Here is an 18,298-nt window from a genome sequence, read left to right as displayed (position 1 = left end):
TTGGAGAAAAGTGTACATCCGGCCCAACAACATTGGTCATGATATAATAAAGCTTGTATTAACATTTGATTCTGTCTACTGGTTTTCTTCTGGTGCAGCAGACCAACCAACACGCAGATCTTTCATCTCTCTCCCTCTCCATTTACATCCTGCTTTTGAAAAAGTGACTCTAATCAACTGTTTTGTGGGAAGCTGGAGGACGTAAAAGGTAAAAGGTGGATTTGTAGTCTTTGTCTTACAGCAGTTGTCTGTTGACATGAATAAAATAAACCCTAAACGTTCATCTGCCGACCGCTGAACTAAAGTTAACGTCCCGCAGCTGCAAGTCTGCTCCTCATGAAATATTTGTGTACATTATTCTAATTAAGTCTCGCTGCACATGCACTTTGCTGCACATGCACTTTGCTGCACATGCACTCAGCTGCACATGCACTTTGCTGCACATGCACTCAGCTGCACATGCACTTTGCTGCACATGCACCCAGCTGGCTGGGACACCCCCACCTTATGTCAATCATAAAATACTTATCCGTTTTAGCTTGTTGCTACTTTAATAGAAATAGTTTTACTTTGAAACGGGACAAATGTGGTTTCCGTGGTGGCGGCATTAGAGATGACCAGTGTGTTTATCCAACACTCAGAATAATATGGGGAATGTTCATGTCCAACGACTCGTCCTGTCTGGCACGAGGGGGCTGAAGACGTCAATCTTCCATCGGATATATGTCGGTAGATACGACACGCATCTACGCATGTGTGCACGTGAGCTCCGATGACAGTCCTCTTGCATCCAGCATCTTTTGCGGTGTTTGTGTCATTCAATGCGACGGTGGGAAACGGGACAGAAGTGAAGATCCAGCTGGTTCCTCTCGATGCATCGACTCGGTCCATCTTCACACCCTCACCTGGATCTCACTCACAGAGGCGGTGCCATCCCAGGAAGGACATCTTTAATCAAGTCTCCTGCCCCCCTTGATGTACAGTACACTCTTCGGCAAGTTATGTGTGACAATTTTACACATTTATGAACATGTCACATGTCTTTAACAGCTGGTTGGCCTCTAGTTTAATCTTTTTCTGCTTGTAATTTCAAGGTATCAACATTCATGATTTCGTTATTTAAATAAAATATAAATGTGTGCGTTACGTATAAACATATTGGCTGCATCTCTAGACTCAAATTGTAATTTTCTTGATACACAGTATTTTTTGAAATTGAGATTAAAGGGAAAGTTCGTTTTTTTACAACCTGGACCTTATTTTCATTTTTTATGGTCGTATACTCACCCAGGCAAGTTTGGTGTCATTTGGAGTCCTTCGGAAGATATTAGGGGTTTTTTTGCGAGCCGCTTCTCCTTATAATGGTAGTGAATGGGGGCACAGCGGGACACAGACGATGCAGCGTCTAAATAACACATGATTGCCGCGAAACTCTTCATTTCTTTTATGAATCACTAGATCTGCTTCCAGGACCTGTTGTCTACATCCGGGGCTGTGTGTGTAACAAATAAATCCGTTTGTAAACAAGACCTCTGACCTGCATGACGTCATCTCTGTGCGCACACTCTGTCCTCCGTTCAGTGAGCTCTTCAGCCGTATACTCCGGCTCAAAACGGTAAGGACGTCCATCATATTCAAAGTCGTCGTCCACAACCTCAGAATTTGACAAATATTCAGACATGTTTCAAATAACTATCAGTAAACTAACAGTAGCGAACTCCAGCTGTACACAGAGCTGTGTCTGCGATGCGCGCACAGAGATGATGTCATGAGTTCAGAGGTCTTGTTTACAAACTGATTTATTTGTTACACACACAGCCCCGGATGTAGACAACAGGTCCTGGAAGCAGATCTAGTGATTCATAAAAGAAATGAAGAGTTTCGCGGCAATCATGTGTTATTTAGACGCTGCATCGTCTGTGTCCCGCTGTACCCTCATGCGCTACCATTATATGGAGAAGCGACTCGCAAAAAAACCCCTAATATCTTCCGAAGGACTCCAAATGACACCAAACTTGCCTGGGTGAGTATACGACCATAAAAAATGCCAGAAATAAGGTCCAGGTTGTAAAAAAACGAACTTTCCCTTTAATGTCTAATATCACCAAAAGATGTTGCACAGGCACATAAAACCGTGGTAATCTCGTATCGCTGTAGTCGTATGCCATAACAATGCTGTGAAAGATCTTTACTATATTGTTATTGTGAACAATAAAGGGTCTAGCGCGGATCCTTGAGGCACACCAAGGCTGTTTCTGAACAAACCTTCATCCACATACGTTTATGAACTACAGACTTTATTATTTTGTATCAGCAAACAGAAGTAAACTTGGAGGAAAGAAAGGACAAAAAAAACAAACAAGATTGTTGTTGTGAAGCGGAATGATGTAGTGTCATGGGAGAATATAGTTTTTTAAATTAATATTTGATAAAGATGTTTATTTTAAAATGTCAAAGTACAGTTGAAACACACAAGGGTATAACTCCTTTAAAAAAATATATCATATAAAGAAACAGTTAACACTTGTCCATTTATGTGTTATTATGTTCACTGTATATTTTATGTTAATTTAAATTGTATGTCAGAAAATATGTTAGCCTGCCAGCAGAGCTGCATATCCATCCATCCATCCATCCATCCATCCATCCATCCATCCATCCATCCATCCATCCATCCATCCATCCATCCATCCATCCATCCATCCATCCATCCATCCATCCATCCATCCATCCATCCATCCATCCATCCATAAGCCCCATCTTAATCGGCAAGTATGAAATACCAATTTCAAGTTAAACTAATATGAACTTTATTGTGAAACGGCAGAGGTGGTATTGCTGCATTAAGTGGCGATAAACATAGATTTGATAATGTGAATGTTGTTAGGGGTGGAGGGGGACTAGGAGAAAAAAATGTTTTCTGTTGTAAGTTAGGTCTCATTTGCTAATGATGAACCCCCCAGTCAGCTGATGGATGAATCAGCCCCTCTGCTGTGCTGCAGTGCAGAGAGAGCTCATCTGGTCACATTGGCTGTTCTCCTCTCTCCCTCTGCCCCCCCCCCCTCTTTATTTCATCTCTTTTATTTTCTGCTCTCAGTCTCCCTCCATCTCCTACTCTCAGGAGCTGTGAAATAGTTTATGGGATGGATGATGGAGCGGCAGCTTGAGGACCCTCTGTCGGAGGCCTGGCTGTGAGCGGCCGGCTCTCTGATGCAACATCAGCCAGCTGCTGCGGTGAGCAGAGGGCGTCGCTGGGGCTGGCCGTTGCATTATGGGATGCCTGCCAGGATTTCTGTTTAAGGAAATTACGTTAAATCCTGGATCTGGTTTAACTGTTGCATCTTTAACAGCAGTTAGTTTCGTGTTAATGTTTTTTTTTTACAACAACTCTCCACATAAAGAGACAATATAAAGCACATCAGGGAGCATGTTGTGGTAAGAAGAGCTTCAGTCTTCCTCAGACAAGACTGATAGACTCCTATCTGTCTACTTTTGCACAGATGGAACGAGCTAATCATCTCAATTATGACTCCCAGTCTGAAAGAGAATTGTCATGATGTAAAAACTCCATATTTTAGAGATAAATGTGTTCTGAGTTTGTCACATCACATCACAGGAAAGAGAAGCGATACTAAGCAGCCCGCTGAACATGAATGATTAAACCGGTTGTCAAGTCCGTAAAATGAGGTTTCGCCATTATAAAAATATGAGCTGCGTTCCTCGACGCTGATCGACAGGAGCGAGACACCGCCACAGAAAAGAGGAGCGTTTTTAAGAAACCAAAAAGCATGGCTGTGAAATTACAAATGCAAGCGGCTGATATAAATATATAAATATATAACATTATATTCACTATTTCATAGGTCAAACCCTTTGAGGTGATGTGAGCCGTTGTGTCAGTTGCAATTAAAGGAGGTGGTGGAGGCAGGGCAGTGTGTAGAGATGAGTGATGAGTTGTCTGTTATTTAAAAACAACCAGCAGCGACAGGGAAAGGGAAGGATTTAGGAGATGGTAGAGACCAGCGATGAAGAGTAGAAGGGATGAAAAGCACGTCGGAGGAACAGGGTTTGAGTAGCAAGAGACATTGGTTTGGAGACATATGGAGAAGGAACTGGTAGGAAGGAGAAAATGAGCAAAGAGGAGGTTCCAGGATGTTTGTTCTGCTGGTGTGATGCTGAAGACGGATTCAGGACATGAATGATTTGCTGCAAAAGGGAAAAGTAAACAAGAACAAGCGAGATCAGCAATAAAACCTGGAATGGGCTCATGTGGCGAAGAAATACTCCAGATGATGACTGATGAAACACTCAGAAGAGGCTCTGAAGCTGGGCAGGTTCTCGCAGCATCAGGACCAGGAGCTGCAGCCAACGAGGAGCTCATCATTAAACGGCATTTTTAAAGTCAGAACAGCCACTTATCGGCGACACGCTTTGTTTGATGCTGGTTGGCTCTTATAATTATCTAATTATCCATAAATCTGCTGCTTTACGTTTGACCTGATAGTGAAGTAAAAATGCAGCCAGTTATTGTGTATGTGAAATCTGGCGATGCACGGTGCTCCGGTAAGTGGAGCAGATTCCCTGCAGATACAGGTGATTAATGAAGGCCGTTAAAGGTTCACCGGCAACAGAGCGGGGCGGGAGGCGGTTCACACGAGGTGAGACAAAATAGTTGCACTAATTGTTTTTGTGACGCTGCATCAGCAAGACGGTGGTAGACACATGGAGCAGAGCCTCTTGGGAGCACAAACTCGTCATTAAGGGGAAAAAAAACCTCATCGTGCAGCGTTCTGGTGTACTTGAAAACTCCCACGGCTGTGCAGGGAAACGCAAGCAGACACGGGAGAGGTGGAGTGAACCTACCTGCTTTATATTTGACCATGAAGACCAGGTGGCCCCCCCTTTGTGTCAGTAACTTAGCCGTCGCTACCACTAAAGTTGCTTTCGTCAACGAAAATTATGACAAAATATCGTCGTCAACGAACCTTTATCCCCTGAGGAAAACAAGACGCAACGAAAATGCTGGTCATGTGACGATAACGATAATTAAATATATAATGCAATATCATAGACGAATAAAAACAAGACTAAAATGTAGATTACAAAATAAAAACTATGCTAAAATGTGTCTTCATTTGTCTACACTTTCCTACATAGATGTGGAAAAGAAAACCGAATGTGTCGGAATGTGCGGAAAAATAAATATGTTGTAAACTCAAATTAGAGTCTTCTGTATCTGGAATGAATGTATTCTTGAGTCTATACAACAATAACATATACATAACAATAATATAATAATAAGATAAGCTTGTTTGAATTGTAAAATGGGTTTGCTTAAATACAATCTTTGACTAAAACTAGACTAAAATGGTCCTGGACAATTCTGACTAAAATAAGACTAACATGCTCAGACTTTTAGTCGACTGAAAACTGACACGACTTGTTTAGCCAAAAATAGATACATTACCTCTTCGCTATCCATCCTGCAAACGACCGCTGAAAACAGAAAAGTAGTTTTGAAAGTCCGTCCCGTCTTCTCTCATCAAAACAAATGCATGCGACGGGGACAGGAGTTTTCCGGCAGTACGCACTGGTGCTTATGGGAAATGTAGTGTTCTTTCTAGTAAAGCACTACCGATTTTGTCCAAAGGAGCCGTCAAACTCAACAAAGCTGAAAGTTACATTGTGCTGCTTTAAAGGGGACCTATTATGAAAAACATGTTTTCTCTTGCTTTAACATATATTAAGTGGTCTCCCCTCAGCCTGCCAACTCAGAGAAGGAGGAAAGCAACCAAATTCTGCAGTGTCTATACAGCCGCCCGGATGAGCCATCTAGTCTGATGTGGCTTCTACGAGCCGTTCAGATTCTGCTCCCTTTCGTTACGTAACAAAAATGCGATTTACATAGGTTGGCCTCCGATGCGTGAAACCACGACCACAACTAACTCTGCCGGCCGGAGTTTCTACCATTTTTTCGTAGCGGGGTATCGCATCATTCAGGCAGCCAATCAGCACAGGCCTCATTATCATAGCCCCGCCCACTCAGAATCCTGCATAGATAATGAGGTTAGAGAATGGGAAGATAAAGACATGGCTCAGAGGCTGAATTTCTAATTTATTTAGCAAAAACAATCAAAAGTTAGTTTTTAAGACATTCAAGGCCTGTTTAAATAAGGTATTAGATGCCATAATAGGTCCCCTTTAAACATGGAGGTCAATGGAGATCGGCTCATTTTTGGAGCTAGCCCCCCCCAGTGGTCAGGGGAGGACCTGCACTTTAACTGGGATATCGGGAAGCGCCGTCGCTGAAAAGCGCCCGGCAGCTGGTCGTCCCGCCCTCGCCCCCTCTGCGCGGCCCCACCTGCAGCAGCTGATGCTGATTGAGTCGGATCGTGCTGGAGGCGACATCCGCCGGCTGGGAACCTCCACCTCCACCTCCGCGGCTCTGGCCGGGGCTCGGGCTGCTCTCCTGCAGCGACACATGTCCACGTTATCGGAGCCGCTGGAGGTAGATGAGGAGGAGCAGAGAGCGATGCATGCCGGGTCTGTGCAGCTGGCGAGGCGGCCGTGAAGAGGACCTTCCTGTTGATAAAGCGTCTCCGCTGCGCACTTCTCACCTCTATATGGCAAAGTTCCTCGCAGAATTACTGGGATGCACACTTCCAGACAAGGGCCCCCCCCCTTTGTTAGAGGTAAGGATGTTTTTGTTTTGTTTTTATAAACAATATCTTTATTGATTTTTTTTGATTTTTTTTTTATTCACACAAGATTTTATTATAAAGGACATTTCATAACAACTTTTGAATTAACAATCTCAACACCCCCCCCATCCCAGCCCATATCCATTCTCTCTTTACATCTCTCTTCTTATAAGATCCAAAATTAGTACAAAATAACATATGACAGTATTGTAAGTGCAGTCCAATGGTACCTCTTGCAAATTAAAGATATACATAAACAAAACTTACACATAAACATAAATACACTTTTGCTCTCGCCCTCCAAGACCCTTCCCCTTCCGAGGTTCACCACTACTCTGATATATAGGTATCCTGCCCTGCATTTTCCTCTCGTAGAAGCACCCCTATATCTCCTTTTTTAATGAATTGATTAAACGGTTTCCAGATTTCCTCGTAAATCCTGAGTTTGTTTTTGATGTATGTCTTATTCTCTTCACTGACATACATTGTGTCATAACCTTGATCCAAGCACCGATTGTAGGTGCATCCGTTTTCTAGTTAAGAGCAATAATCCTTTTTGCCTGCAATACAGCAAAATCAATAAATGTATGTTCTTGGGGTTGTAGATGGAGCTCTGCTGGTACAGCTGCAGCAGTAACAGAGTAGGGTCCAGGTGAGGGTGTTTTGGACCCGGAGCTCTGGCGTGGGTGATCCGGTGCTCCTCCGTGTGACCTCTCTTCACTTCTCCCCCTCCCTCGTGGTTAGATATGGGTACAAGCTGCGTTTCGGTCCATGGTTTCTCCATGGCAACGGGAGGCTGAGGCTTTGTGCATCACTGTGATTGACAGCCGCTGCGCTGCAGATCATTAGCAGCGATGCCCGAGGCTCCAGCTCTGAAGCTGCCGCTGCTTCTTCCTGCAAACACAACATTTGTGTTTATCTTCCAGCATGTTGCTTCAGGCTGGAAGATTCACGCACATTACTGCGTCTTCCGTCTCCCTGGCGCTCAGACTTTTTTTTTTTTTGTGCCTGCCAAAGGTCAAGTTATGTTATTTTAGGACGATTAAAGCCATCATGGTGAGTCCTGCCTCCGGCAGAGCTCTGCGTTTTGCCAGAACAACAACCAATCCCTGTCAGAAATGGCAGAAACTCAAGTGCCGCGTTTATTTGGGTCAGTGTGCCACAAACGGCATCACGCACACGCCCAGCTTTCCACAAACTGTTCACCATTCAATTTACTAAACTGATTTTAAAAACAAGAAAGGACTTTAAGGTGGCTGCGACACACAGTAATGTGTATATATGTAACCGGGGGCGTGGGGGGCTTCTGCGTTGTGTGTTATAGGTGACTGGACTCAAGCCGTTCAATTCTAAAACTTTATTTTCATTCCTTTTCCCCAGAGACATCACAGAACAAAGAGGGTTACAATTAGGGCTGCAGCTATCGAATATTTTGGTGATCGATTATTCTATGAAAAATTCCATCGAGTAATCGGATGAAACTTACTTTTGCTGTATTAAAGCCCAATTATAAATATACAATAGAAAACAAGACAGATTACTTGATTCAAAACAGCCAATTTGTTTCTTTTATGAGAATAATTGACATTTATTTATTATGCAAACTAGTAAACTGTTTGTTAAATTTTCCAATAACAATAAATACAATTATTTTAAACTTAACATTTCCTGAAACATAAAAAAAAAACATATTTTTTCCAAGTATCAAAAATAACAAATATTCTTAAACACTGCTTTTATCGTGCAACTTCACATTCAGAACCAACACGTTTCAATAGAGATGCTTGGCTGTGAACCGGGACTCAGAACAAGAGTCTTACACCATGTGGACCGCGGCCTTTTTGATTATTTTTATTTATTTATTTTTTTTTTTACACATTACCATACATACATACATACATACATACATACATACATACATACATACATACATACATACATACATACATACATACATACATACATACATACATATATATTAAACACATTACCATATATATATATATATATATATATTAAACATATTACCATGCATACATACAATACTATTATCTCATATACCCCCGCTCTTCTTGTGTAGCAGGATCTGTACCGTAATGTTACATACATCCACTAAGTAACTAACGATTATCCTAATTATAGTCATAATATCGTCATCTTACGAGTGAAAGGTGATCCCACGGGCTCTCGTTTTGGTACTGCGCTCATTGGAGCATCCATAGGCTGCACAAAAGTCAGGCATATTCAGGCTTCTGTAAACACAAAGTGAGAAATGTCCTATATCATAATGGAAAATATTTTTAACAAATCAAACCGATTGGAAATCATCCTCTCCCTAAATTATGTTTAAAATAAAGGACAGTGCCTCTCCCACTGATGTACAGTTGGGTAAACTGTAGTACTAGGTCTCAATCACAGCTTCTTGATATTAGCCAGCTAATAAATACAACCACATCCACAAAGATTTAGAGAAAAGAGTAGGTTGTCATAAAATAATCATTTTATTGCAGTAGAAGCTGTATAATAATTGAAATTTTCGATTGTGGTCACCCTTGATAACTTGGGCAAGTAGTTAGTGGTGATACATGTGGTGCTGCATGATTAAGTCGTTTTTCGAAATGAAAAAATACAATTTCAACATGTCCAAGTATCCCGAATCATACCCACGTTAATGACGTTTATAATAAACCAAACGGTTTGTAAATCCGTCAAGATTTCAGCAAGTTATGAGTATTTTTGTCTGTACAGACCACTCACCCTCCAACAGCAACAACAATAGCGCGCTAAAGAGTCCCCCGAAATAAGATGGCTGCCGGTGAACGACGCTGGAGACTCCGTCTTGAGCATGGATATATTAAAGGAGCCGTCTGTAAGAAATGGCCAAAACTGGTACTGCAGTCACTTTCAAAATATTGTTGAGCCTCCCCTCCCCTCCCCCTCCTCCCCCCGACCAGAGGTTGCCAGGTAGGCTGCAGAATGCAGCAGGAACGTAGGCTACCATGGCTGCGATAATTAGAGCCGAGCTGGCAACGCGGATGCTGAAACAATACTGACTTCGTGATTGGGAGATAGGTGGAGGGTGGAGCTTCAGGCCAAAACAAAAAATGACAACATAAACATCAGTTGAGGGCTGCAACTCCTCTTTTTAAACTGGAATATCCTGGCTTGAGTGCTGTTGTCAGTGACATAAGTATTTGAAATGAACATGATTTTTAAATGTCTTTTGACATATCGAGGTCATTTTATGATTCGTTTTATTATTGCTCTTACATACAGCTCCTTTTAAATAACTGGATAGGAGTTAGGAAAATGGCCGCCCATTCATTTCAATTCAATTTGCTCACTCCGCGCATACGCTGAAAAAGTTCCTGACTTCCGGGTTTACTTCCGCGTTATGCGGCCCATAGAGCATGCGCAGTTGAGTCACCTCCCATGATGCTCTGGGGCCTCCCATCATGCCCTGGGGCAATGACGCGAATATTAATATAATATGTATTGATATAATATATTAATTAATGTATAGTATTACATACACTATTAATGTATTAATATAATATAATTACATAATATATAATACATCCGTGGAATGCACGGACACGGCTGTGACCTCACGCCCAGAAAGAGACTTTTCTTTTACTTTTCTGGCCGTTATAAAACATTTTTGACGGATATAAAGTCCATGACTTAAAAATATAGAATACAAAGATTAGTAATTGCCGGTGATTACAGCTGGAGGTGTCCTGTGAACAGTTTTAGAGGCTTCTCTTTTACTATTGCGGTCTATGGGGAAAAAAGGTTTCTGGGCCCCATGGGATTCTTTGTTGCAGTACCGCGGCTGGCCACTGGAAAAAATCGGCACACCTTCTGAGTGCGAGACCCGGGGGCTGGTCTTGAGTCATCTAGCCTTTCTATATATATCTATGGTAATCAAACCGAAATCGCATACTGTACTACTAGTACGTACTGATTTTGCCAAAATGTAGTATGTAGTATGCGAACAAAAGCAAAATCTGCAGTATGCGAAAAATACCCGGATGTCATACTGATTTGGAAAAAATCCACAGGATGCATCAGACCAGTCTACCTCGCCTACTATGTCCCAGAATGCAATGCGCCCTTGACCGGACAGCACAATTTTTTCTTTTTTTTACAAGCTTTATTGAGAAAACACAAGTGCAATACAAAACGGCGGACTTACTTACTTTATTATGCGTCATCAGTACTGTACTGTGCGCGTGATTTTTTTTTTTTAATTATGTTTGATACCAAGTATGTAGAGGTGCACTAAATAAAAACCCAAACATATGTAGCTTAATAAAAAAAAAATGAAATTCAATAGACTGTTATGTTCATTTTAATACATTTATTAAAATTGTGATGGCTCTGATGTACAGACAGAGCAGCAGCGCTGCTTCTGGGGCTCCAGGTAAAACATGAAGCTTCACTTTATATTCAGACAAACTAATGTTAGTTAGTATGCGATAAAGGTGTATGCGATTTCGGATACAGCCACGCCTTTTATAGGGGTGTTGCCACCCCGATAGAATGTACAAAAACAGAAACTCAGAAACTAAAGTTCCACCTGAGGAGAACCTTTTAAGATACATGAATAATTTGGGGGAATACAACCATTGTTACATAAATACAGCTTTTTAATTATTGCTTCGGTTTTGCTCCAGCAGCAGCAGAAATGTTGTCCAGGTGGTTGAGGAGATGGTGTCTTCTTCTTCTAGGAGACGTCTCCTCATCCACTGCTACAAATGCAACACAGGTAAACAGTTGTTTACTTTTTGTTGGTATGGAGCCGCTTGCTCAGTCAGTTGATCCTACCGGGTCGGTCACGTCTGAAGGGGTCACGGATGGGGCTGCAATGATTCCTCGATTAGCCCGAGTAACTCGATTACAACAAGTAATGGAGGAATTTCCTCTGCCTCGAAGTGTTGTGTAATTAAAAAATAAATGTAAAACTCACGTTTCCAACGGATTCTTTTCAGTGTGACATAACCCGCTTACAGGTACGCGTCCCTTATAAAGCGGAAGAAGACGGTGGCGGGCTCTTCGTAATGTTTGAACTGTTTAGCTACACAGACGCCGGCCCGGGACAGAAAACAGTGACAAATGCAGCAAAGAGAAAGTAATAGGAGGAAGAGAAAGAAGGTGTGGGATTATTTCAAATTAAAAATAAATAAGAAAAATATGAAAATAATAAAAAAGGCCCCGGTCCACATGGTGTAAGACTCTTGTTCTGAGTCCCGGTCCACAGCCAAGCATTTCTGTTGAAATGTGTTGGTTCTGAATGTGAAGTTGCACAATTTAAAGGCAGTGTTTAATAGGGGTGTAACAATATATCGTGCCACGAAATTTCGCGATACAAAAACGTCACAATACGTGTCGTGGAGGTGACAAAGTGTATCGCGATATTGGGTTATTAATATTAATCTATTGTGTTGACTAGTAACGCGCATCCGACCGCGGCCGCATCTCGACCCGCGGACCAAAATCTTACTCCGCTCAGAAGAAACTAGTCCCATTTTGCGGTCCCGATTTGAGCTCTGAACTTTTACTAATGTAAGGCTGGTGTAGAGTTAAGCCTTACCTTAATAAATTAAACCTTTTTCGGGTCGTGAGTAGGATAAACACGCGGGCAACTTCTGCTGAGCTCCAGTGTACTTTAATGTCCCTCAACAGTGTAGGATTTTAGAACCTTAACACAGCACCTTGTGCTGTATCACTCCGCCCAATCTAAAACAGACTAATCACTACAGATAAACTGACTAGTGTAATTATAGTCCCTGATTTACATCAGAATATAAAGAATATATTTATAAAATAATGAACCCTGAATTACCAAAATAAACTTCTTAACAAAAATAAATCTCCTCTTACACTTATAAGGTGAGCATGAATCAATCTTTTTTATGATGTAAAATTGTATGTATTTATTTACTTTTATTTATTTATTTAATTTTAGTTGTTAAATTAGAAAGAAAAAGGTCAAATCATACATGAGAGAAACTATTCAGTTTGTGGCAAAATATTTTTGTACTTGTATGAAACTGAAGATGCATAATGCAAACCGGACATTTACTTTTAGTTCAGTTTGTGGAAAATGGTTGGCCTGGCTTTCTCTTTAAAACTTAAACAGTTATAAAGCATTACAAACTGTAACAATAGGGCAAACACACAGCATTGTTTTGTATTTTGTGTCTTTCAAATAAAAGACAATTTTTTTCCAGTCATATGTTCCTCATTCAAGGTTGTTAAAAAAATACTGCTATAATATCGTATCGTATCGTTATCGTGACCTCAATATCGTGTATCGTACCGTATTGTGAGATTAGTGTATCGTTACACCCCTAGTGTTTAACAATATTTTTGATTTTATTTGTGATACTTATAAAAAAAAGATTTGAAAAAGTTTGAAGTAATTTTATTTATTTTTATGGGAAAATATAACAAACAGTTTACTAGTTTGCATAATAATATATATATATATATATATATATATATATATATATATATATATATATATATATATATGTTTTTTTCTGATTAATCGATGGAATATTCGATAGAATGATCGATTACCAAAATATTCGATAGCTGCAGCCCGAGTCATGGAGGAGGTTCTGTCTTTCTTTCGAACTTTCTTTCTTTCTTTTGTTCTTTCGAACTTTCTTTTGTTCTTTCAAACTTTCTTTTGTTCTTTCGAACTTTCTTGCTTTAGATCTTTCAAACTTCCTTTCTTTCTTTCGAACTTTCTTTCTTTCGAAATTCTGTTAGTAATTACACTTCATGTTGTTTCTCACAACCCTGTTGAAGGATTGGCTCTCCAGAGACTCTCCATCATAGCAGTGCATCACCTGCAGGCCCTTTATGTTAAAACAATCATTCTTCTTCATGTTTTCAAGTGGCTGCTTTTTAACACCAAAATGAATGAATAAATATAAAATAAATGACAGTCCCAGCTCCAAACAATCTGCACATTTTAGCTGATTCGTGCTGTGAGCTGGAGAGTCCGAGTTATTCAAGTACTGGTGCGTCTGATCGTGGCCACCATGTGGCATGAAGCCAGCCGCTGGAGGTCATCCTTTCATTTTCCCAGAAGCCACCATGGTGATCCTCTCGGGACACATTTCTGAACTGATTTTAATATTTCTGCTAACGCAGTGCGTGCTGGGCAGATGGAGATGAGGCCTGACGGGTTGGCAATCCTGTGGTGGCGGTGGATTATGTAGCGCGTGTGTGTGTGTGGTCTGAACCTGACTTTCATTTAGAGCTGGCATTATGCAATCGCTGTCCAGCCACGTTTTTCATCAACAACAAAATTGTTTACTGACAGCTTAGGGAAACATTTTCATCAACGAGAGTCACGTTATTGTGCATCGCTCCGGTTTCATGGATGAAAACAGTAAGTCCTGACGTGGTTCTCTCCGTCTTCTCTGGTCACCAGAGTAGAAACGTAGTCCAGAACCACGATCGGACAAACGGCAGGATCCGGACCGGAGAGATCTGTCTCTCCTTTCTTCTCTTCTCACCTCCCTCATCCCTTTCTTTCTCATTTCTTGCTGCATTAATACTGATTCCCCCTTTTAACCTTTTTTAAATATGATTATTTATTTATCATTTTTCCTCATTTATTCATTTATTTTTGTATTTTATTTATTTATTATTGGCTGCTGTCTCCTAAAATAACCATCATTCTAGAAAACCATCACACTCATACACACCCACATACACACCCGCATACACACCCACATATAAAAAGAAATCTGAGCAAAAACATAGATTTTTGTTGTTGTTGTTTTGTTTTTGTACCGCTTTGTTTGTCTGTTTTGTAAAATAAATACTAAACAAAAAAACAAAAAAACGGGAGTATCTGTGGATCCTTGAGCCAAGTTGAACTCAGAATGAACTTAATCAGATTCGGGGGGGGGGGGGGTCCAAGTGTGCAGCTGGCGGCTTCACATGTACTTAAATACGAACTAAGCTTTCACCGATATCTGGACCAGCTCACGGCTGCTGACGTCATCAGAGAGGCGTGTCTGCAGGATGGGTCATAGCGGAAGATGCTGCCTCACCTGTGCACCTTTTTAATGGCTGCCGTCTACAAGAAGGGGGTGGAGCCGGCTGCATTTCTTGAGTACGCTTCGGTCCTTCTGTGTCTCCAGTGAGATCTTTTTGGTCTTGGGGGAGCGTAGCGGCCTCTATAGTTGTTCTTGGGGTAGCTGCGTCTGCTCATAAAGAAACCTACCTGCCGAAATAAACTCCAAGTCACCAATAAACCTTCCTGCTGAACTGGAAGCACAACATCTGGGCCGTTAACACACCTGCCCTGCCAGTGATCAGGTAACCCGGCCCCAGGTAGGGCTGGACAATAGTTCAATATCAACATATATCACAATATACTTTAATACAATAGCGGTGATGAGTTTTAAACACATTTTCTAGATATTTTGATATAGATCAGTCTGATTTCAGTGTTTCACCCACCGCAACACATTGGCTATGTCAGTGATGACGTAAGCCGCGGACACAGCCCATTTTATTTTAAGATTTTGAACCCAGTCAGAACATTGACCATGAACAATACAAAGTCTGGCATCAAGAATATAAGCAGATACATTACAAGACATACAGTGAATGAAGTCCGTAGGATAATGCATAGTAGCATAAATATTAAATAAAATAAAACTAAGTAAGACATTACATTTCTCCAAATATTCATGCAATTATGTGAGCAGTGTGTTTACATTTTTTCTTCTGAATTTTTTACATTCAAAGTAATTCTTGGTAGAATTTATTGTACAAACATAATTGTACAAACATTACTCTACTAATAATAAGACACAAAACCCAACTATAATTTTATATTGTATTATTAATTAAACATGAACAAAAGTGCTTGTATTGGCAAATGATTCGGTGACACTGTGAAATAATAAAATAAAAATTATAATAATAATATAACTTTATTTGTATAGCACTTTTCAATACAAATACCAACCAACAATTATGATACTAACAATAATAAGTAGTAATTGAAAATAGGCCTTCTAGGGGGTGGGCTGTGCGCAAAAAACAGAGTTTTTACAGGATTGAAGCTGTCAGAGAGGTCGGATTTTTTTCTTTCCTTTTTCTGAACACATTATTCACTGGCTACTCTCAGGATGGAAGGACCATTTCACCCAGTATAACAATAAATGTTTTTTAATACGATCACATACCTTTTAATAGACATGAACTCCTATTTGTCCCGCAGGTTGCAAATAATCACATCACTATTCCATTCCTATTCCACACTCTATCAATGACTTGTGTGTGCTTGCTTTCCCTTGCACATCTTCTCAAACCAGGGCTGTTGTTTTGAGACTGCCACTCGCACGCAGTTTCTCCAAATATCTGACTTTCCTTGCTTTGTCTTTGTTTTGTAAAGACCTTCTTTGAGGTTTATTTTCCACGTCATTGATGTCCACCTTGTCGCTAGACTACATCCCGATCCCCCCCTATCATGCAACCCTCCTGATATGTCACAGTCTTCTCTTGGTAGTGTTTCCTTTTCATCTGGTAAGCTTCCGAATGCCAAAGTAAGAGCCATGTCTCAGGACGGTTTAACTTCCACCCCACCAGCCACATTTTATTGGCTCAATTTCGTGACAGATATTGAGTGGACAAAAGTTTGGTCGTTACCACAAAGATTCTTTCTAACAAATAAAGTCAAAGAGATTTCTTTTAAATTGATACACAAATTCTACCCTGTAAAACAATATTTATCAAAATTTAAGAAGGATATAGATGTTAATTGTTATTTTTGCCAAAGGCATCCTGAAGCATATCCTCACCTATATTCTGGTCATGTGATTTTAATTCACTTATAAATTCTGGAGGGACTTCCACAAGTATATTGCTGATTCTGTCTTTTCTGATTTTCATCTTTATTTTAAGAATGTTATTTTTGGTTTTCATAATTTTAATCACAAAGACGCTTTCTTTTTTATTAATCTGTCTTTATTTTTAGCTAAGTTTCACATACATAAGTGCAAATTCATCCACAGAAAGCCTGAACTCCTTGTATTCAAAAAAGAGCTTGATCAATATATGAGGACAATCTACTCATCAAAAAACACAAAGGCACAAAAGACCATCGTCATCTGTAAATCGCTCAATTTGTTTACATGAAACCTACTCTCGCACAATATGTTTTTTTTATTTTTACTTATCTTTTTAATTTACATTCAACTGCCTTGTCCTTTATATATTCTTCAATATGGCGTTGGAATCACTGTATTTGTATGTTACCTTTGTTCTTCATTTTTCATTGAGTTTTAAGATTTAAATTAAATAAAAAAATTAAAAAAACTCCATCCTGATCCCGCATTGTTTTTTGTTTTTTTTGGTTGCCCGCTCCCGCCCGCAGGAGAGTTCAAACCGCCTGCCGGGTCCCGCGAGATTTGCGTTGCATTGGGACCCGATCCCAATCCAGCCCTCTAGTTTACAGCTCTGCTCCGTCTTCCCGCGCCCCCCCTGCTTATTATTACAGTAGTGACTCATGATGTTTATTCCATTAATAAAGAGGGTAAAGTCATCTTCCTCTGCCCCATTCCTTACAAAATGACCTTTTGTCAGCGTAGTTAATTACCTTAGTCGAGTTTAATCTTCTACCGGTCGTCAGCGTTATTTTTCGTTCGTACAACAGTGTGCGTCGGTGAGGATGTAAGTTACATGACGAGTGGATGTTATTTATATTTCATATGCGAAGAAAGCTATTAATATTATCAGGGTAATGTGCTCATTTGTTCCGTTAGCTTATCATTTAGCATGTCTTACTGAACCCCGCGAAACATGGATGGCCAGACATGTAACTTAGTTAATGACTATACTCTTATTTCTTTCTGCCAGTGTTTATTTAGTTGTGTAGTTGTCAGTCAGTGAGGCTGTTGTATTGACCTTGACGGTAGCTGACGGGGCTGTCTCACTTTGGCTTGGTCACGTGACCTGCCTGTTGCACCAAGCTATGGTATCATTTAATGACCCGACACTGACCCCTATTGGTGATTTGCAGTATGGCGTGTTATTTATGTCCTTTGTAATTCAGGTAATTCTTTTATTTATGCCACTGTGGGTTAATTATTATTATTACTAATATTGGTTTATTATTGTCTTCTGCTGACATCACAAACCACCAGAGGTGTATAATCCAGGTGCCAAAGTAAAAATCCAGTCCAGCAGTTGTTCCAACCAATCATTAAACCAGTTCCTCTGCAGGTAGATGGTAGGTCAATCAGTGAAAACCCCTGTTCTAAATGTACATGCTGATCCAGAAACATGGCAGAGTTTTTACTTTATGGCACCTGGATTATACACCTCTGCAAACCACACATACTACCGTGCACTACAGTGATAGAGGTCAATAAATTCATCTTAAAGGATACCCCTTTTCAACCAAACCGGTTCCAGGGCTGGTTCTGGGCCAGTGCTGGTGCTGTTTCACTCATTCAACTTGCGAACCAGCTGAGAACCGGTTTGTTTTCCACAGCCACGTCATTACGTCGCTGCAAACGTCAGTTACGTCGCTGCGTTTGCGTGAAAGTTGAGGC

General features: G+C 40.5%; 1 protein-coding gene across 1 annotated transcript in view; it reads left to right on the top strand.

Moving 5' to 3' along the window:
• Positions 1 to 6,494: 6,494 nt before the first annotated feature.
• Positions 6,495 to 18,298, top strand: part of rasgef1ba (RasGEF domain family, member 1Ba) — a 146,581-nt gene continuing 134,777 nt past the window's right edge. The window contains exon 1 of the mRNA XM_061730671.1: positions 6,495 to 6,692. Coding sequence (XP_061586655.1) covers positions 6,513 to 6,692 — 180 coding nt within the window. The 5' untranslated portion in view covers positions 6,495 to 6,512. The remainder of the gene's footprint in view (positions 6,693 to 18,298) is intronic.

Source organism: Cololabis saira, chromosome 9 (genome assembly GCF_033807715.1).
Source record: "Cololabis saira isolate AMF1-May2022 chromosome 9, fColSai1.1, whole genome shotgun sequence".
NCBI lineage: Eukaryota > Metazoa > Chordata > Actinopteri > Beloniformes > Belonidae > Cololabis > Cololabis saira.
This window is presented reverse-complemented; position numbering and strand designations above follow the sequence as displayed.